At 49.1% G+C, this 22156-nt stretch overlaps 1 protein-coding gene across 9 annotated transcripts in view; it reads right to left on the bottom strand.

Moving 5' to 3' along the window:
- Positions 1–22156, bottom strand: part of PELP1 (proline, glutamate and leucine rich protein 1) — a 48254-nt gene that overhangs the window by 2962 nt on the left and 23136 nt on the right. For 7 of the 9 annotated variants that reach the window (XM_027518085.1, XM_027518087.1, XM_027518083.1 and 4 more), the window contains 11 exons: positions 10517–10581; positions 10029–10134; positions 6943–7092; positions 6639–6710; positions 1966–2025; positions 1498–1648; positions 1174–1303; positions 1005–1092; positions 498–586; positions 304–420; positions 41–188 (listed from right to left, as the gene is read on the bottom strand). In XM_027518085.1, coding sequence (XP_027373886.1) covers positions 41–188; positions 304–420; positions 498–586; positions 1005–1092; positions 1174–1303; positions 1498–1648; positions 1966–2025; positions 6639–6710; positions 6943–7092; positions 10029–10134; positions 10517–10581 — 1176 coding nt within the window. Of the gene's footprint in view, positions 1–40; positions 189–303; positions 421–497; positions 587–1004; positions 1093–1173; positions 1304–1497; positions 1649–1965; positions 2026–6638; positions 6711–6942; positions 7093–10028; positions 10135–10516; positions 10582–18258; positions 18544–22156 lie in introns of those variants that run through there. The other 2 variants (XM_027518080.1, XM_027518082.1) reach the window with 1 other exon arrangement.

Genomic DNA, 22156 nt, shown 5'->3' with positions numbered 1-22156 from the left:
GATCGGGTGAGGACCAGGGGTGCTGGGAGGCCCCTCTCACCCTGAGGGCATCCGCCGGCGGGGAGATGTCGCTGAGCAGGTGGGAGAGCAGGGCCTCCCCCGAGGCGCCCCCCTGCAGCACCCCCGCCGAGGCCCCGCACACTTGCACCCAGAGCTCCAGGACGGCGTACACCTTGGTCCGCACGGTGCTGCAGGGAGCGCAGAGGGTGCCTGTGAGAGGGAGGCCACGTCCCCACTCCCAGCCTGGCAGCACCGAGTCACCACCACCACCCCCTCCTTTTTACTCCCTTCCTGGACGGTCACCTGTAGGGCCTCTCCTGGCCCGGTCCGAGGTTCTCCCTCCCAATGCTCCAGGCATTGAGGACCTGGGGAAGCAGGCGGCTGATCAGGGCCCCGAAGCGCAAGAGCCGTGCTCCACACCTGGGGGCGAAGACAGAATGGTGACCCCTGCTCCCAGCACATCCCAAACCCTGCACCACTTCCTGTCACCCACTCACGCGAGGATGAGCGCCGAGAGCAGGTCCAGGGCTTCGAGGTGGAGAGAGGGCAGCAGCAGCAACCGCAGGGGACCGTCTCCCAGCAGACTCTGGGAAAAAACAGCAAATAAGGAGTGGAGGAAGAGAGTGAGACTGGGAGTTTGGAAACGGAGACAGGGTGGAGGCGAAAGACTGCATACACGCAAGTAAGGAAGCCACCCCCGGCCCCAACTCCCCCGAAAGGACGAAACCACCGTCCTCAACAGACTGGGGAAGGAGGACGGGGCAGGGAGGCCGAACCCTTCGGCGCTGACTCAGTGGATGCCCAGCTCACTGTCGGCTGGGGAAGCACCTGCTCCAAGCGTTCCCGCAGCACGGGAGCCCATCCACGCTGGCGGGCGCGGGTCAGGAGCGCAGGCGTAAGAGCAGCTGGACGAGTCAGGACCACACGCTGTGGGAGCCCCTGCCTGCCTGCCCAGCCACCCAGGGTCCCAGGGAGGGGCCACCAGCGGGGCCGGCTCCACTCACGACATTCTTGGCGCTGACGCTGAGGGTCCGGCAGATGAGATCCAAGATGTCCTGCACGGGGACGGACACGGGCGCCCCGAACTCAGAACTGGAGAGGATCAAGCAGGGAGACCCTCAGCGTGGGGTCCCCAGTGCGGTTCTCCACCTCCCTCCTCACTCCTTCACGCACCTGAGCATGAGCCCCAGGCAGCGGGCCAGCCCCGAAAACCTCTGCCGAAGCCGGAGAAGAGTGTGGGCGTCCGCGTCTTCTGAGGAGGACAGCAACGTTTCTGCCCCAGGGCTCTCATACTGCATGGGTGCTGGACACACACACAGCCACTTTTACTCGCCAGCCCTGCCTCCATTCAGGTGGAGGACCCACCCATATTCTACCTACTGCCTTTTGCCTAGAAATCAGCAGCCCCACTTCTCTGGACCAGTCTCCCCTGGTCCCCTCACCGCCCCCCAGGACCCCTCATCCCCCGTCACAGAGTGTCAGCCGGGCGGGCCCTACCCGCCTCCGCGCCCTCGTACAGGCCCCCGAGCAGGCTATGCAGAGAGGCCAGCAGGCTGCGCAGCTCCTGCTCCCAGCTGTCCGTGTGCTTCAGGCCCTGGGAGAAGCCGGCCCCCAGAGACGGCAGCCGGGAGTAACACTCGCAGGCCAACTGCCAGAGAGAGGGGGTCCCGATCAGGTGGGAATCAGCCCAGCCGTGGATCCCAACCCCACCAGCGCCCAGGAAGATGGAGGTCAGAGCACTAGGAGGGGAGATGGAATGGAAGAGGCAGAAAGACACAGATAGAGACCGGGAGGCAGAAGCCCCTACTGGTGTGTACTGCGCGTTGACAGGGAGGGGAATGAAAATGCAGAGAAAAGCGGCAATAGAAAACAAGAATAGAAAAATAGAAAAACAAGAAACCAAGAGGTGGGGGGAAGCACCAGCTCAGACCCCAGGCTCCCCACTGTCTCCCTCCTTCCCCTTACCTGCTGGAGTTGAGGGCTCAAGGCATCCACCCGCGAGAGGAAAAACGAGGCCAGCTTGCCCTGGATCATGGGGAGAGAGAGGAGGAGGCTGGGGAGTCAGCTTCTAGGGCCAGAGACAGAGCCCCGGCCATCCCGGCAGCAGGGTCCAGGCCCAGGATCTCAGGCCCTTCTCTTTCCTGCAGACGAGGAAGCAGCACACCCTCAGGGGTGCTGTGCCCAGGGGCAGACGCACACTTGTAGAAAATGAACGTCAGCCCCTGTCCTCAGCCTCCCTGCTCTGGGGCTGTGCCCCACAGACCACGGGGCCCCTCCTCCAATGTTTGCAGAGTGACAGCACCCTCAAGCCAAGAGGACACAGCACTGAACAGCAGGTGCCTCCATACCCCAACTCCCTGCCAGCTCACACCAGGAGCACCGGGCCGGGGCTGGGAGCAGTGAGAGTAGCATGTAGTAGACAGAGAAGGGAAGGTAGACCAGTAAGATGGGGGCAGTGAGCTGAGAGCAGTGATTGGTCAGTCAGTCAACAAGACCTGCCTGCTGCTTGGCAGCACCCACGAGGCAACATGTAACTGGGGCCCCACTTATCTGGGGGCAGAATCAAAGAGACTTGTGAACATGGACGGGAAGTTTTTTTAAAAAATCATTTTCACTTGCCTATAAATAAAATGTAAATTTTTCTTTCAATTATAAATGGAGACTAAGTCTCCATTTATAGTAGTATTAGCAGTCCCTTTGTTACCAGCAGAATCATTCACTTTCACTTCACATTACAGCTGTCAACAGGCATCTCATTCACAGGCATCACTATCATGAAACTTCAGGACTCATCAGACCTGCTGCTGGATTCTGTTACTTGACATGTTAACAAAGATGTGCATTCTATCACACTTTCCCTGCAATTCCACGTATTTTACTAATTGAAAAACATCCAGAGAAGAGATCCGTGGCACAAAAAGAAGAACACTGAAGCAGAAGATTTCCACCTTCAGCGGGTGTAAAAGGAAGGCAAATGTATGAAATATCATGACCTGGAACCAAAGAGGGTGGCTCTGGAGGGACTGAGCTGGGCTTGGGAGAAACTGGAGGAGCCAGGTAAGGAGATGGAGGGGCCAATACAGTGAGGAGAGCAATAGTCTCCCACGGGGCCCATGGAGAAGCAGGCTGGGCCTTAAATCCCAGGCGAGTGTGTATGGACCCCACCGGGGTCAAAAGTCAACTTCCAGAAAACAAGGCAGACAGCAGGGGGAAGCCGGCGCAGAGCCCAGCAGAGTGAATCAGGAGCCACCCTCCAGGGCTCCCTGCTGCCGCCCTGGGGCGGGAACCACATCTGGTTTCCCAGGGGAGACAGACAGCACTGTGACGGCTGACCCCAGGGTATGAGGCCTCCAACGACGCGGGCAGCACTCTCACATCTGGTGGGGCAGGGATCTGAACACTTCAAACCAAAAGCAGCAACCAACCCCTGGGCTCCTGGCCGGCTTCTCCAGGGATGCTATTTCTTAGAGTTGCCAAAGCCTCATCCACAATGGCGCTCAGCCCTTTGGACCAACTTCCTGCTCATGCTCTCCCTGAGACCCAGGAAGCCAGGTCGCTGAAGCCAACAGAGGTCTGCTTATGTGACCACGGTCAAGCAGAGTGCAGGGACACGGCCCTGATCACACAGTTCCACCTGTAATGACCTGAAATGCAAACCAAAGTAATGGCTCACTTGGGACATTTCACCAGGAACGAAAGCATGTTGCGTACATGGTATGTCCTGGTGTCCCTCAAGAGGGCGGTGAGTTTTCCCACTCATTCCAGAACAAATAATCAATGTGTTGAGGAGGAGGAGAGGTGAAGCCTGGACAGACTGACTTCATGGACCCAGAATGCTGAGATGCCTCATTTGGGAGGAGTCTTGAACTTGGAGACAGCAGCTGCCCTGGGAGCTTCTAGGGGGTGGAACAGAAAGCAGACACACACCCTAGCTATCCACTTCCCAAGCACTGGTCTGCAAGATGTTCCAGTACAAATTGCCCCTGGGGCGTCTGTGCACGACAGATTCGTGTCTGCCACACTGGCAACAGACAAAGCCAAACTCCTAACAGGGGCATTCTCCAGACGACGCTGTGTCCTCAAAGAAATAAAGGCATACACATGCTGTAACAGCATAAGTTCTGTTGCTTGCTTTGGAGAGGGTACTCAAAAGGCCATGCCTTCAAAAATGCCATCTAACAAGAGATTGTGAGTTATAGATCAATTCTCCTGACCATTCACAACGAAAATTAAAGGCCCTAGCTTCCACGGTGGCTCAGTGGTAAAGAATCCATCTGCCAAGGCAGGAAACTTGGGTTCGATCCCTGGGTCGGGAAGATCCCTTGGTGAATGAAATGGAAACTCACTCCAGTATTCTTGCCTGGAAAACCTATGGACAGAGGAACCTTGTGGGTTACAGTCCACAGGTCGCAAGAGTCAGACACGACTGAGCGACTAAACAACAAGCAGAGGACTCACAGTCTAGTGTGACTACCCAAATCCTGACCCCACAGATAACACTCAGTTCTCCTTCCACTTTCTGGGGGGGGCGGTGCAGAGACACACTGCTGCTGCTGCTGCTGCTAAGTCACTTCAGCCATGTCCGACTGTGCAACCTCATAGACAGCAGCCCACCAGGCTCCTCTGTCCCTGGAATTCTCCAGGCAAGAACACTGGAGTGGGTCGCCATTTCCTTCTCCAGCAGGGAAACACAGATAACCCCAAACCAAGCTCAACAGAAACAGGCTTATGCAGTAAAATCTCACAAACTGTCACCATTAAGAGTCAAAGACACAGACCTAGCCTGTGTAATTTGAGAAGTTAATTTACAGTTTTAGAAGAAAGGTAGTTTTCACTAAACTTAGTAAACTCTATAAACAAAACAAAACAATTCAGTAAAATCCCTGAGTTACTCCAAATGCCTTCTTGATAAAGTCCTGCCCTGCTAACCAAAGATTCTATCACCTGCCAGGAGTGGCATTCCTATGAAAACAAAACGTCAACAAGGACATGACCCCACGTTCCCTGAGAAATACCATGTGCTCTGGGGCTTTGCAAATACTGCAAGTAACCTGTTAGTAAAGCCTCAGTAAGGACACTCCCGGACCACAGCACAGGTGCCCACGACACGCTCACAATCCTTCCCATGCCACCAACAATGGAGCAGAGCTGTCATCAGTGTAGAAGCCTAGCTGCCAACCCTGTCCACATTCTTAAAACCACCTGTGGAGCTCAGTTTGGTGAAAAAAACACAAGCTTGAAAGGCAAGCAATTCCTGCTCACACCCTGGTTTGACAACTACAGATACATAGGCTTGGGTTAGTCAAACCATTCTGGGCCTGTCTCCTGTTTCATTTGGTGACAGCAACTCCGCAGAATTACTGTAAAACGAGATGACACACGGCAGACACAGCAGAGAGCCTGGCACGTAGTGGGTACCAGTCCCCTTTCTGTTTTTTACTTTTTTGACTTGGTCATAGAACTATGTGATTTGACTTTCAAGAAAGCCTGAATGGCAAACCCCCCCTTAACTAGCAATACCGAGTATAGTAATACAAATTATTGTGATTAATCACATGAGTTATACAAAAAAAATTATTAATTTGCCACTAATTCCAGTTCCCCACAGACCTGCGCTTCCATCTGAGAAAACCCAGTGGTTTGGCGAGCAATGTCGAGTACACCAAACCAAGAGAGAGAGTTTAATCAGGAGAGGAGCACCTATTTGTTCTTAGGTACAAGTTGGCATCAGAATTATTCTGCAGACAACAAATGTACCAATTCCAGAGGCCCTTTAACTGTTACTGCTTTGGCTGAATCAGATGACCATTTGTATTTGTTTTTGTTATCTCCTTAAAAATAAAACTCTAATTCTTTTACTGGCCTCCTTCCTCCCACCCTGACCCACGTCCACCCTGCCTATTTGACCGAGCACGGCCCTGCTGCTCAGCGCCCCTCACACGGCCATCACAGCCCAGGGGACCGGGTGGGGAAGGGACAGAGGGAGACTGGTCAGGAACAGGAGAGCAAAGTGCTGGGGAGGCTGATGTCGGGAAAGTATGTCAGGAAGGCTTCCTGGAGGCAGTTACAGAGTGTTGGGAACAGAGTAACCAGGACGGTAGGAAAATGGGCAGGGTGCCCGAGAGGCACAGAGAGGGCTGGGCAGAGAGAGGAGGCCAGGCAGAGTCTGGGCCTGGCCTCAGACCTCAGGCAAGTTATCTAATTTCGGTTTCTTCATCTGTGAGAGTTAAATGAGAATGCGTTTAAAACTATGAGGTGAGGGCTTCCCTGGTGGCTCAGTGGTGAAGAATCTGCCTGCCAATGCAAGAGACACAGGTTTGATCCCTATACTGGGAAGACCCCACATGCCACGGAACGGCTAGGCCTGTCTGTTCTCAGAACCTGGGAGCCCAAACTACTGAGCCCACATGCCACAACTACTGAAGACCAAACACCACACAGCCCGCGCTCCACAGCAAGAGAAGCCACTGCAATGAGAAGCCTGTGCACGCAACGAAGACCCAGCACAGCCTAAAATAGACAAATCATTAGAAAATTAATTAGAGCTGTGCAGACAGATGCTTATAAATCTCAATGGTGGAACCTGAAGTAAAACAGCGATCATGTTGGTAGGAAGAAGAGTTTCTATGAACACTTACTTTGAGAGACCCGCACGCTCGAGGAAAATGGGTCATACAGGCCTTCATTCCTTCCAGCGCGGAGAGCTCGCACTATGGGAAGAACAGATGGTCAGGAAGAGCCCAGCGTCCCCAGAAGCCATCCATCTCCACCCCACCACCCCTCAGGGTCTCTTCTCCTTACACTTTTTTTCAGCCCCTCCCTCTTCTCACTTCTTCAATCCCATTCCCCAATCACTTCCCATCAAAGTCTCTAATCCAGTGGGTGTGAATGAGAGCAAGCACTGGAGGGGCCTAGGGTTGAGGGAGCTGAGAGGCGGCTCACCTCCGGTCTGAGGCCCAGCAGGGAGGTGAGGAGGCCGGGGAGGTGGTTCATGGAGATGTCCCGGAAGACTGCAGGAAGCTGGGCCGCATAGCGGAGTAGGTCCTTCAGCACGGTCACAGCCAGCTCCATGGTGGGGGGCGGGTCCTGGGACTAAACAGCACAACAACTCATGCTCCCACCTGGCCTTCAAAGCCACATGACAACATGGAGCTTCCGACAAACTCCACAGTGACCGCCCCCATTCCTGGCAAATCCCCTGGGGACAGAGTGTATCAGCGACACGGAGCAACTGAGTAACACAATCATCCAGAGAAAGGATGTGTGTGCACACTTTAGTACTGTGGTGTTGGGGTCCTAGGAATGTTCAGGGGTTGGAGGGGGAAGTAACGAAGCCACGCCTTAAAGATCTCACTGAACAATCTCAAGAGTTTCCTGCTGCTCCCACACTGCAATCCCCTGCTAGGACGGAGAGGAGCACTTCCCGGCCCGAAGTCTCAGCCACAACAGAGCCACCCATCTCGCCAAGCTTGCATGGGGCTGGCTCAAACCTACCCTGAACTCATGGAAGAAAAATGGTTTGAAGTCTGAGGACTTTTCCTAACAAATTAACATATACCTAAGGAAAAAGCATTCAGCACATTACCTCCTGCTAGACCAGTGGCCACATGTCAATGAAACAAACAAGAACCCTTGTGAGAAGTCAGGCTCGGTGGGTCTACCAGCCACAAACGGGCCCCAACACCGTCTGGCACGCCTACTGCGTCTCTCACTGGTTAGCTCCCTCCGCTGCTCAGCTCTTCTCCGGCACCGTCGCTTTTGTGTAACCTGACCTACGATTTCAGAGAAGCCTGAAGCCCAGAGATGGGAACTCTCTCAGCTTCCCACCACCAAACTGAAAACTGCATCTTGGCTTCCCATCTGAGGACAACCCCCCCTCCCCGACCCCTTCCTCTCAGGACCACCTCACACTGTTAACTAGCCCCCCGTCTCCAGCCCCCTCAGAAGGATTCCTCCTGCTGGCATCTGTGCCTGTTCCCATCCTAAGCATCTCTCCCACCCTGAAAATCCTCGCCTGAGCCCGGGCTCCATGTGCCCGATTTCAGGTGTTGCCGAGCTTCTCTGCCCTACCAGTGGAGCCAGATGTCTTGACAGGATTGTCTTATCTTCCCCAATCCCATGCCTTCTCCCACTCACTGCTCACCCCAGGGCAATCTGGCTTCAGTGTCCACTGCTCTGCTTTCTGCCGCCATTCTGGCTCCGTTCTAATCCTGTCTCCACACAGTGGCCAGAGTGGCGTTTCCAAATGAAAATTTGCTCACATCACCACCACCACCAACACTACCTCCTTCCCCCTGCTTAAAACCTTCCATGAATTCCCGCTGTTCCAAGAATAAACACCGAATTTCTTAATATGCCTACACCACCACACACGGCCTAGTCCCCGTCTACCTACTTCCCGAGATGCATCTCGTCAACCCCTGCCACACCCGCCTGCTTAAAATTCTTCAAATGAGTCAAACGCCTTTTCTCTCAGGGCTTTTGCACACTTAGAACACTTCGAAAACTTTCTCAGCCCAATGTACTCCTACTAATCAGAGCAGAAAAGCCCTCCCTGAACCACTGACCCTGATCGCTACACCCACACCACTCTGGTCTGGCTCAGAGTCTCTCGTTAACATGCTTTCAGAGAACTATATTTTTTCTTTACCTCCAGAGCACCTACCACAGTTTAGTTCTTCACATTCATTGTATAATTATTCTCTTCCACTAGAACACAGGTCAGCAAACTCTGGCCTGTGGGTGCCCACAGGCTAAGAATGGTTATTACATTTTTGAAAGGGTTGGAAAACAAACCAACAAAGGAACACTCAGCAACAGAAACCATGGGAATTTCTGGCTGTCCAGTGGAAGGACTCCTCGCTTCCGCTGTAGGGGGCTCAGGTTTGACCCCTGGTAGGGGAACTAAGCGGAGAAGGCAATGGCACCCACTCCAGTACTTTTGCCTAGAAAATCCCATGGAAGGAGGAGCCTGGTAGGCTGCAGTCCATGGGGTCCCTAGAGTCGGACACAACTGAGCGACTTCACTTTCACTTTTCACTTTCATGCATTGGAGAAGGAAATGGCAACCCACTCCAGTGTTCTTGCCTGGAGAATCCCAGGGACGGGGGAGCCTAGTGGGGTGCCATCTATGGGATCGCAGAGTCAGACACAACTGCAGCAGCAGGGGAACTAAGATCTCACAGCCTATGCAGCACAGCCAAAAAAAAAAAAAAACCAACCAGAAACCATATATGGTTTGTAAAACCTATAACACTGTACTATCTGGAAACACCTACAAAGTTTCCCAACCCCTGCAAGAGACTCTAAATACCATGAAAGCAGGGTCCAGCTGCATCTCCTACCATCTCTCCACAACTCAGCACACAGCCTGCCATAGGTGCCCAGAACACGCTTGTGGAAGAACTAAGTGGGGATGTCATCAAAGGATGTAAACATAGAAACAAATTTAAATGTTAAAAGAGGAAGAGATCCATGGCTGATTCATGTTGACATATGGCAAAAACCACAATACTGTAAAGTAATTAGCCTCCAATTAAAATTAATTAAAAAAAAGAGGAAGAGAGAAGTAGGAAAAAAAAAATTGGGGAATTCTCTGGCAGTCCAGTGTTTAGGACTCTGAGCTTTCATGGCCGAGTGTGTGGGTTTAGTCCCTGGCTGGAGAACTAAGATTCCCATGAGCCACATGGTGCACAGCCAAAACAATAAAAATACTTTAAATAAATAAATTCTAAAAATCTAACACCTGGAGAAAGGAGCTTCAGAGACGTCACTCATTAGAAGAGCTCACAAGGAAGTGAAACAGTCAGAGGTCACAGTGAGTGTGTGTAAGGTCAGGTGAATTAAAATAACCCAGTGGATAAAAATAACAAAATCTTTAAAAGCATGTATCTATTTGCAGCTTATCCTGCTAGAAAGAACCTGCCCTCGGAACTGAAAGTCTCCCCCACAAAGATGTCACGCTGCGTCTGAATGGAGACCAGGGCGTGGCTGGGGCAGAGGCGGGGAGTGCCAGGCGGTGGACTTACCTGCAAGATCTGCTGGATGCTGCGCAGCCAGGAGACGCAGTGCTGCTGGAACATCTCCGTGGGGCTCTCCCCCACCAGCAGCGACAGCAGACACAGGCCCTCAAACCTGGTAAGACAGAGCTGAGTGACGACACAGGAGAGGCGGCTAGACTGCAGAGAAAGCCATTCAACGCCCTCTTACTCTCACTGGCCAGAGTGAGACCTGACTCCAGATCCACAGCAGCTTCTCATTCCCGAGATACTCGAGGACTTGGGAGTGAGGCATGGGCGGCAAGGGAAGAAGGGGACAGAAGGTGGGGCGAGGGACTCTTGGAAGCCGCCATAGGTGGGGTTCAATGCAAGTGAGCTCGCGAAAAGAATCAAACTCTCCACCTTGGCAATGGAGAAACCTCCTGGCTCCACAGGGTGGTGACGATGGATGGACAGATGGATGGCCCTCTTCCTAAAGAAACATCCCCCCTGAAGAAAAAACAGGGCTAGAGACTTACCGAGTTTTGATAGAACCGAGACGAGCATTACTGAGACCCACCAACGCCCCAACAGCTGAAAGGTTCTGGAGGAAAGAAAACAGTCAGGAACAGGATGCTAAAGACATAGGATTTCTCCAAGCCCACCCCTGCCCCAGCCCTTCCAGAGCCTGTTCTAAGTCACACCTCCAGTATGGCCTGGAGACCATTCCCCTCAACGCCTTCAGCCTCTGCCCTATTTTCAGTAGGGGGCACACAGCAGCCTGTCCCATGGGCTTTCCTCAAGTCACATCTCACCTGGCCGCCCCCACTGCCCACCCAGCAAATCAGGGCTACGCAGAGGGCTAGTCAGTTTGACTCAGCCTGTCGGCCAGACTTCAAAGACAGGCTCCTGCCCCTGTGTCTCCCAGGACAGCGCTGAGCACAGAGGGGCACCCCTAAATGCACATTGACTGGACATGGAACTCACGACCCCTGACTCCTTCACCCCAAATCCTCCTCCTGGTCTGGCTTCCTTTGAGCCGCTAACGCCCACAGACAAGTCAGCCAGAACCTCCTTCCCACACATCCTGGGAGCCCTGAAAGAGGTCCCCTCTTCAGGGCCCCCACAAGTAACCTCTCCACCCTCTGAAGGGCCAGCCTCCTCTGACAGGCCTGTTATCTTCCTAACCGTTATCTTCACTCATTCTCTCAACAAACACATCTTATACACTGAGTCAGATGAAGGAATCCAGAGCTGAGTAAAAGAAATAATGTCCCTGGTTCTCATGAAGGGAAGTGTTGATTAACAATATTTATTTACCTATTTCCTTAACAATATTTATTTACCTATTTCATGTGAGACATTGTTTGAGGTGCTAGAGAGCTTATATTCTAGTTAGAGGATGCAGAAAATCAACAAGTGACCAAATAAGAAAAAGCATGTTGGATGGTGCCTGGTGCTAAGAGGAAAATAAAGTCAACTGAGGAAGGCAAGGAGAGCCTGGAGTAGGGCAGGCAGACAGCACTTCATGTGGCGCGGGCCCGGGGCCTTCCGTCAGGCCACCTGAGTGGAGGAAAGTTGAGAACAAGATGTCCTGATACACTCACAAGCACTGACGGGAATAGAAAATGGTGTAGCCACTTCAGAAAACAGTCAAGCAGCTCCTCAAAGGTTAAACATCTTTTACGTATGACCCAACAATTCCACTCTGAAGTATATGCCCAAGAGAAATGAAAACATATATTCTCATCAGAACTCATACACGGGGCTTCCCTGGTGGCTCAATGGTAAAGAAACCGCCTGCCAGTGCAGGGCACACAGGTTCAGTCCCTGATCCGGGAAGATCCCACATGCCTCGGAGCAACTAAGCCCATGTGCCACAAGTATTGAGCCTCCGTTCCAAAGCCCAGAAACAGCAACTACCGAAGCCCACCCACTAGAGCCTGTGCTCCGCAACAAAAGAAGCCCCTGCAATGAGAAGCCTGCGCACTGTAACTCAAGAGTAGCCCCTGCTTTCTGCAACTAAAAAGAAAGCCCACACAGCAAAGACCTAGCACAGCCAAAAATAAATAAATAATTAAAAAAAAAAAAAAAGAACTCGCACACGAACATTCATAGCAGCATTACTCGTAACAGCCAGAAAGTGGAAAGAACCCAAATGTCTATCAGCCATGATTGGATAAACAAAATGAAGTATATCCACACAATGGAATATTACTTGGTCATAAAAAGGAATGAAGTTCTGAGACAAGAATGAACCTTAAAAACATTACGCTAAGGGAAAGAAGTCAGACCCCAAAAGCCACATGTTCTATGATTCACTTCCATGAAATGGTCAGAGTAGGCAAACCTATAGAAAAAAAAAAAAAACTGCAGTTGCCTAGGGCTGAAGGGCGGGAGAAGGCAATGGCACCCCACTCCAGTACTCTTGCCTGGAAAATCCCATGGATGAGAGCCCACCAGCCCACCAGAAGGAGCCTGGTGGGCTGCAGTCCATGGGGTCACTAAGAGTCGGACACAACTGAGCGACTTCACTTTCCCTTTTCACTTTCATGCACTGGAGAAGGAAATGGAAACCCACTCTGGTGTTCTTGCCTGGAGAATCCCAGGGACGGTGCAGCCTGGTGGGCTGCCGTCTATGGGGTCACACAGAGTCAGACACGACTGAAGTGACTTAGCAGCAGCAGCAGGGCTGAAGGGCAGAGAGGTGTTTGGTGGGGAAACAGGGAGCAACTACCTTTAATGGACAAGTGGGTAAAAGGGTAACGACACAAAAATACACAATCTCCCCACAGGAATAAATCATAACTTCATAATGAAGATACGTGGCAACTATTACCTTAGCCCATGATCAAAGTTACCACCACCAGTAATGGGACAAAGGGACATTATGTGCTCCTATAAAATCTAACAGGAATGTCACATATTGTTTCTGCAGTACCTGCCAAAAATCATCAGAAAACAGCAGACAAACCAAACCGAGGGACAGACAACCAACCTGTCCTTAAAGTTCTAAATGTTAAGATCGTAAGAAATGTTTCTCTTACTATAAAAGACACTTTTAGCACAACTGAAAAAACTGGAATAAGATTGTATCAACACAGATTTTTCTGAGTTTCATGATGGAATGTGGTCAGGTAAGGGAATGTTGTTTTTAAGGAAATAGAAGGGCATCCAATCTCCAACTTCCTCCTTTATGGTCCTAGAAAAATATGCACAGAGAATGATAAAACAAATATGCATTTAAAATGCTGACATTCAAGGAATCTGGGTGAAGTGTATATTCCTTCAAATTCTCTATAAATCACACGTCATTTTCAAAGCAAATTTTTTTTTTTAAAGAAGAATGGGAGAAAGTACAAGTGCAAACAACTCTTCTGAGGAGTTTTGCCATAAAGAGAAGTAGAGAAATGGGGCAGGAGCTGGAGGGGGACTTTTTTAAAAGCAGTTTTGAGCTATACACTGATGAAAACAACCTAACAGGGAAAAGCTGATGATGAAGCAGTGAACTTGCCTAAGTGGAGAGAGGAGCCTGGCCTTAGGACTGGCGTGGACCAGCTCACCCCTAATAATGACAGGGGCAGCAGAGCACAGGGCACAGACATGGGTAAGCTGGCGGACGTCGTGGCGGCAGCACCGATGCAAATTCCCATCCCGCTGTTCTTTTCTCAGTGAAACAGGAAGTGACGCCATCAGCTAAGAGTGAGGATGGAGAGAAGTCATCAGAGGCTGCAGAGGAAAGAAATCTAACACGACTGCTAGGCAGCAGCAAGAGTTCACTTGAGATGCTGATGGCCTTGAATTTAAAATGAGACCAGCCAATCAGGACACGTGCTCTTTTTCAGCTACATTGAGCTGCGCAGGTGCAGGCACCAAATAAACAAGAGCTGGATTTAACACAGTCGGGGTGCTGTCAGCCAAGTACAATGAAGGGAGAAGGGCAAGGAAGGAAGTATAACGGAATTTAAACAGGGTGAGAAGAGAGAACATGGCAGAGAATAAATTTTTTAAAATAGTGATAAACACTACAAAATAATCAAAACAGAACAATGTGACAGAAAATGATGGAAATAAGAAGGACCACCGTATGCTCGGTGCTCAGGAATGACTCCTCTGAACTGGTGGCAGGGAACTGGGACCTAAACACACAGCTCACTTTCCCAGGAGATTCTCAGCAGGGTGAAGGATGTGAGGAGCCGTGGCCTCAGCTGCTGCAGAAAAAAGGTCAGCCTGGGTGGCTGGAGTCCAGTGAAGACAGGCCAGGAGTCGTGTCAAAGGAGGTCAAGAGGTGACACTATGTAAGGCTTGGTGCAATAAGTAACTGCATGGTTTTAAGCAGGAGAATGCTGTAATCTTGGTGATATTTTTTAAAAGATCATTGACTACTGGCTAGAGAATGGGACAATACAAAGCCTAGGGATACAAGGTGGAACAAGACACTCTATCCTTTGAAGTATGTGCAATTATAAGGGAAATGAGATGTGGGATGTGCTTTAAAATGCTCCGAGGGCAGGGGAGGTTGGAGCCAGAGCTGGGAAAGTGGGAATGAAACAAGATGAGCAAAATGTTCGCTGTTAGATCTGGGTGACAGAGACAGCCAAGATAGGGGTGGTTCAAGACACAATTTTCTTGAACTTCTACGGTGGTCCAGTGGTTAAGAATCTGCCTGCCAATGCAGGGGACACGGGTTCGATCCCTGATCCGGCAAGATTTCACAGGCCCCGATGTGCCACAGGACAACTAAGCCCGTTTGCCACAACTACTAAAGCCCATGAGCTCTAGAGCCCGTGCTCCACAATAAAAGAAGCCAGCACAATGAGAAGCCTGCTCATCACAACTAGAGCAGTCCCTGCTTGCCACAACTAGAGAAAGCCCGAACGCAGCAACAAAGGCCCAGAGAAGACCCAGTGAAGCCAAAAATAATTAAGTTTTTAAAATACTGTTTTCTCTATTTTTGTGTCATCTGAAATTTTCCATAAATTGTTTTTTAAATTAATTTTTTAATTGAAGGACAACTGCTTTACAGAATTTTGTTTTCTGTCAAATCTCAACATGAATCAGCCGTAGGTATTACATATATCCTGTCCCTTTTGAACTTCATAAGAAGAGCCGACAAGGAAGTGAAACAGTCAAGAGGTAACAGTGAGTGACACTCCCTCCCATCTCACTCCCCACCCCACCCCACCCCTCTAGGTAGATACAGAGCCCCAGGTTGCGTTTCCTGAGCCATACAGCAAATTCCCTTGGCTATCTATTTTACATATGGTAATATAAGTTTCCACACATCTCTCCCTCCCTTCCCCTCGCCCCATGTCCATAAGTCTATTCTCTATGTTTGCTTCTCCATTGCTGCCTTGTAAATAAATTCTTCAGTACCATTTTTCTAGATTCCATATATATGCATTAGAATGTGATATTTTTCTCTTTCTGACTTACTTCACCCGGTATAATAGGTTTTAGGTTCATCTATCTCATTAGAATTGACTCAAATGCATTCCTTTTTATGGCCGAATAATACTCCATTCAAAGCCCAGTTGTGTGGGTACTAAGTGTGTATGAAAAATGAATATATAATTTCAATATGGTGTAATAAAGAGTAGCCAATCATAGGTCGTTTGGAAAGGTTTCCGAAAGGCAGTGACAAACATTAAGTTGAAAAGATGTGGGGGATTGGGGCTGGGGTGGGGAATGGAGAAGCAGCTCAGGGAGGGTTTCCAAGCAGAGGACAGTAAGTGCAAAGGTGGAGTCAGGAAAGTCCAGGTGCTTAAAGATTTTAAGAGGCAAGAAACAGGATCAGCTCTGGGAAATGGATTAAAAGAGCAAGACTGAGAGCAAGATCAGTTAGGAGACCAGTCGCTAGGACGCAAGCCAGAAATTGTGAGCTAAGGTTAGTTCCATTCTGGAACTACTGAGTTTACAGTACGTGTGGGAAAGCAAAGTTGGTGATTTAAGCAGACGGATGCGTCAATCAATGGATCGCTTTGTCTCTCAAGCTCCAGGCCTATTTACTTACCCTCAATTCTCATCTCAACTAGAAATTCTCCAAGGAAAACAATAGTATCTTACTTATCTACCTGGATAAGTAGCTGCTGCTGCTACTGCTAAGTCGCTTTAGTCATGTCCGACTCTGTGCGACCCCATAGACGGCAGCCCACCAGGCTCCCCCGTCCCTGGGATTCTCCAGGCAAGAACACTGGAGTGGGTTGCCATTTCCTTCTCCAATGCATGAAAGTGAAAAGTTAAAGTGAAATCGCTCAGTCGTGTCCGACTCTTAGTGACCCCATGGACTGCAGCCTACCAGGGTCCTCCATCAATGGGATTTTCCAGGCAAGAGTACTGGAGTGGGGTGCCATTGCCTTCTTTGGATAAGTAGCTACGTAACAGTAAATGTCCGTTGAATGAAAATCTACAGGGAAGTGAAGGAAACCCACCACATGGTTCCCCATACTGAGAATGCAATGTAACACAACACAAGTAGAAAAAAATTCAAGGCAAGATATACCCCAAAATATAATACAGGCAATAATAAAGGGGTGTTCAACAACACCCTTAGCTTCTTCACTCAAAATACTTCTAAGGGAACGGAGGGTAGGGAAGGGATGGGCCGGGAGTTTGGGACTAGTAGATGCAAACTATTACATATAGGCTGGATAGACAAGGTCCTACTGTGTAGCACAGGAAACCATATTCAACATTCTGGGATATAAAAAAGAATGTGTATGTAACTGAGTCACTCTGCTGTACAGCATAAATTGATACATTGTAAATCAACTATACTTCAATTAAAAATCAATGTTTCTAGACTTCAGACACTTAAAAAGAATATAAGCAAGACATTAAGTTCATGTAGTTCACCCTGAGGGAGAAGGGGAAGACTTGAAAGAGATGATGAAGGAAATCACACATTTACAGGCAGAAGAGGTGATAATATTTCAGGAACACTTAGGAACCACATGAACCACTGGGCTGAGCTACCAGAGGCACAGTCCTGTCACCCTCAAAGAGGACTAATGTTAATATAAATAAATGAGGTCATCGCTGATAAATTTGGGGCTAGATTATTATTATTATTTCAAAGATCATTGAAACACCCAGCAGGTTGTGACAAGCCTCTTCCTGGAAGGAAGCACACAGCTGGGAAGGTCCGAGTAACAAAGGTGGGACAAGGAAGACCTCATGTACCTGAGTCTTAAAGGATGGTAGAATTTGGGGGAGGGTAAGGGGGAGAAAGATGAAGCACAGCAGATAATATTAAAAGTGAACCTATCATAGGTTAGACAGTTACGTCTTATTTGTATCTCAGTCAGATAATGGGGGTTCAAGCCAGTATGGGGGCAATGGGAAAGATATGGAAAGGATATGGAAAGCTACATAAAGGATAAAATCAAAAGGACTTAACAGACTGCATAAAGAGGTGTTTGAGCAAGACGAAAGTGTCTAGAATGACATCTGGGTTTCAAGCTTACATCACTGAATGGATGTTAGGTTCTACTCTGTACAATCCAAAGAACCTTCTAAGCTAGTCTACAAAGTGCTGCGTGACCTGTCCACAGACTACCCACCTCATCGCACCCACTCTCTTCCTCTCCATCTCTAACCCCAAGCACCACGCCCTTCTTTTCAGTTCCTACCAAAGGACCTTCCCACGGAAGCTTTACGCTGACCGAACTGCCTCTTCCGCTTTCTTCCCCTACCAAACCCCCTACTCATCCTTGAGGATCTCAGCTTAAACTCTGGTACCTCAGAAAAATCTCTCAGTGTTCCAGATTAGATAAGAGGGCTATACAATTCTATACAATTGTATGGAATTATTGTATACCACTGTACAATTCTCACAGTGTTTCATAACATTTTGTTCATTGCCATCGCATCTGTAACTGGAGCGCTCAGGATATGGCCCTCAGTAAGAGCTCAGTAAGTATTTGCTGAATACATCTATTCACTCAGTCGAAACAATCCCCAAAACAGATACTGCCGAAGGAAAAAGAAGCTAAAGATCATACATCTAGTACGTGAGCGGGCCTGGGATCGAACCCATTCATAAGCGTCTACCGATAACCTAGCAACAGAGAAAACGAGGTCCCTCCTCTTCCTTGAGTTTCTTCTACTCAAGGCTGATAAAGAAGGGAGTGAATCGCGTCCAGATACCTGGATCCGCCTTCTGACCCCAGCTCTCCTTCCCTCTACCCGCCACTGCATGCAGCTACAGTGCAATAAGACCCCGGCGCAAAATAAGCTGAGCCAACCAACAGGGCCGCGGTCCTGCGGTCTACGGACTCACCTGGGCCCCGCCCACCGTCCCATGTAGCCGCAATAAGCACATGAGCCCCGGCAAATGTGGGGCCGAGCGGGCTGGGGGATGCACGGGAGCAACAGCGGACCCCGTTCGCGGCTGCAGCAACCCCGACACGCTCTCCAGCAGCATCAGGCGGAGACGTGGACCCGAGCCCACCGCCGAGAGACCCCCGGGCCCGCCGGGAACCGCAGCCGCGGAACCCGCAGAAGGCCCACTGAGAACGGCTGCCGCCATCTTCAACTGGGCTCTAGTGGTGGCGTGGCGCGATGACGCAAACACACCGCGACGGATGCCTCGAGGGGAGGGGTCGTGAGGAGGGGGCCCTGGTCCTGTGCATTGGATTCCGCGCGCCTGCTGAGAGTGAGCATGTGCGGCGTGGAAGAGCCAGGACTCAAGGCCGGGCAGATGGGCCGGGTAGAGGACCGGCTCGGGGCGGGCCGTGGGGCTTAAAGAACACGTGGTCAAGACTAAAGGCGCCAGAATCCAAAAGCTAACCTTTAATGCAACGGAGCTTCTGGACACTTTCCATCCAGACATCACTGCTACCTAAGGAACTTGTCTCCTTGACTGAAATCATAGACATTGTTAACTACATTTACAACGAGAGAAATGATACAATACACTCGCCTTGCAAAACAAATTCAAACAAAGAGGGCATAAAGTTAAAAAAAAAAAAAGGAACTCACCCTCCACGTTTTCATACTGTTCATGGGGTTCTCAAGGCAAGAATACTGAAGTGGTGTGCTATTCCCTTCTCCAGTGGACCACTTTGGCCACCTGATGCAAAGAGCTGACTCATTTGAAAAGACCCTGATGCTGGGAAAGATTGAGGGCAGGAGGAGAAGGGGACGACAGAAGATGAGATGATTGGATGGCATCACCGACTCGATGGACATGGGTTTGGGTGGACTGTGGGAGTTGGTGATGGACAGGGGAGCCTGGTGTGCTGTGGTTCATGGGGTCGCAAGGAGTCAGACACGACTGAGCGACTGAACTGAACTGAACTGAACCCTCCACCTAAGTCTTTACCCCAGTAATGGGCATACTTTCCTAATATTAGCCTATGCACAAACACATAAATACAGAGTTTATTTTATAATAGTTTCATTCCGTGCATTTAGGCCTTAAGCTGCTTCGAATTTACTTTAAGGTATGCGAAGTATATAACTTTTTTCCCTAAATGGATAGCCAACTGTCCCAACTCTATCTAGTGAATCTGCCATTAGTTCTCCACGGGCTTGAAGTAACACCACGTTAGACTGTGTGTGCACGCTCAGTTGCTTCAGTCCTTCCAGTCATGCACTCTTTGTGACCCCAGGGACCACAGCCAGCCAGGCTCCTCTGTCCATGGGATTTTCCCAGCAAGAAAACTGGAGTAGGTTGCCACGCTCTCCTCCAGGGGATCTTCCCCACCCAAGGATCCAACATGAGTCCCTGCACTGCAGGTGGATTCTTTACCACTGAGCAATGGAGGAAGCCCCCCACATGGGTCTGTATCTGGACACTATTCTGTTTCACTGATATATTTATTATGATTGCACCCATAACACTATTTTAATTATCATAATAAACTTGTAAGACAAATGCCCACTCTACTCCAGTTTTTCAGAATTTTCCTGACTACACTTGAAAGTTGATTCTTTTTATTATGTTTAAAATTCGGTTCCCTTCCAAAAAAGTCTCATTGTTGTTTTGATATGGCATTATACTTACAGACAATATGAGGGAAAATGATGTCCCTATAAAATGATGGTTTTTCCCACCACCATTATATGGTATAACTCTTTCATTTTTTCTGGCCTTCTTTAATATCTTCCTAAAGGGAACGTGTCATGCAAAGATGGGCTCAATAAAAGACAGAAATGGTATGGACCTAACAGAAGCAGACAATATTAAGAAGAGGTGGCAAGAATGAACAGAAGAACTGTACAAAAAAGATCTTCATGACCCAGGTAATCACGAAGGTGTGATCACTCACCTAGAGCCACACATCCTGGAATGTGAAGTCAAATGGGCCTTAGAAGTATCACTACAAACAAAGCTAGTGGAGGTGATGGAATTCCAGTTGAGTTATTTCAAATTCTGAAAGATGATGCTGTGAAAGTGCTGCACTCAATGTGCCAGCAAGTTTGGAAAACTCAGCAGTGGCCACAGGACTGAAAAACGTCAGTTTTCATTCCAATCCCTAAGAAAGGCAATGCTAAAGAATGCTCAAACTACCACACAATTGCACTCATCTCACAGGCTAGTAGAGTAATGCTCAAAATTCTCCAAGCCAGGCTTCAACAGTATGTGAACCATGAACTTCCAGATGTTCAAGCTGGATTTAGAAAAGGCAGAGGAATCAGAGATCCAATTGCCAAAATCCGTTGGATCATGGAAAAAGCAAGAGAGTTCCAGAAAAACATCTATTTCTGCTTTATTGTCTATGCCAAAGCCAAAGTTTATTGTGGATCACAATAAACTGTGGAAAATTCTGAACGAGATAGGAATACCAGACCACCTGACCTGCCTCTTGAGAAATCTGTATGCAGATCAGGAAGCAACAGTTAGAACTGGACATGGAACAACAGACTGGTTCCAAATAGGAAAAGGAGTACGTCAAGGCTGTATATTGTCACCCTGCTTATTTAACTTATATGCAGAGTACATCATGAGAAACGTTGGGCTGGAAGAAGCACAAGCTGGAATCAAGATTGCTGGGAGAAATATCAATAACCTCAGATATGCAGATGACACTACCCTTATGGCAGAAAGTGAAGAAGAACTAAAGAGCCTCTTGATGAAAGTGAAAGAGAAGAGTGAAAAAGCTGGCTTAAAGCTCAATATTCAGAAAACAAAGATCATGGCATCTGGTCCCATCACTTCATGGCAAAGAGATGGAGAAACAGTGGAAACAGTGGCAGACTTTATTTTGGGGGGTTCCAAAATCACTGCAGATGGTGACTGCAGCCATGAAATTAAAAGATGCTTACTCCTTGGGAGAAAAGTTATGACCAACCTAGACAGAATATTAAAAAGCAGAGACATTACTTTGCCAACAAAGGTCCATCTAGTCAAGGCTATGGTTTTTCCAGTAGTCATGTATGGATGTGAGAGTTGGACTATAATGAAAGCTGAGTGCTGAAGAATTGATGCTTTTGAACTGTGGTGTTGGAGAAGACTCTTCAGAGTCCCTTGAACTGCAAGGAAATCCAACCAGTCCATCCTAAAGGAAATCAGTCCTGAATATTCACTGGAAGGACTGATGTTGAAGCTGAAACTCCAATACTTTGGCCACCTGATGGGAAGAGCTGACTCATTTGAAAAGACCCTGATGCTGGGAAAGATTGAAGGCAGGAGGAGAAGGGGACGACAGAGGATGAGATAGTTGGGTGGCATCATTGACTCAATGGACATGAGTTTGAGTGAACTCTGGGAGGTGGTGATGGACAGGGAGCCCTGGCGAGCTGCAGTCCACCGGGTGGCAGAGTCGGACACGACTGAACGACAACTGAACTGAAAGTTGTCTTTACGTTAGTATTTTTTTTAATACGGTAGCTGTAATGCCATGCAAATCACAGCCTTTCAGTTCCAAAATCACTTTAGATATGTAGCAGTATAGATCTCATTACCTTCTGGTCATGACCCTTTGCCATAAATGATTCACGAGTCGAAAAGAAATGTACCAGCTAAAGTTTGAAGAGGGTGAAAGGTGAGCTTAGAAGGGTAGGAGAACTGGAGGTGGGAGGGGGCAGCTGGTAAGGCCTGCATTTGACCTTAAAGATTATCTCAGAAACTTGTGTACATTACTTTTTGTTGCACAGAAAAGTGGAGAAGAATGAAGTCAGTTCATTTGGTGAAGATGAGGGAATATGGGAAAACAGATGGAAGAAGGAGAATA

Source organism: Bos indicus x Bos taurus, chromosome 19 (assembly GCF_003369695.1).
Source record: "Bos indicus x Bos taurus breed Angus x Brahman F1 hybrid chromosome 19, Bos_hybrid_MaternalHap_v2.0, whole genome shotgun sequence".
Classification (NCBI taxonomy): Eukaryota; Metazoa; Chordata; class Mammalia; order Artiodactyla; family Bovidae; genus Bos; species Bos indicus x Bos taurus.
This window is presented reverse-complemented; position numbering and strand designations above follow the sequence as displayed.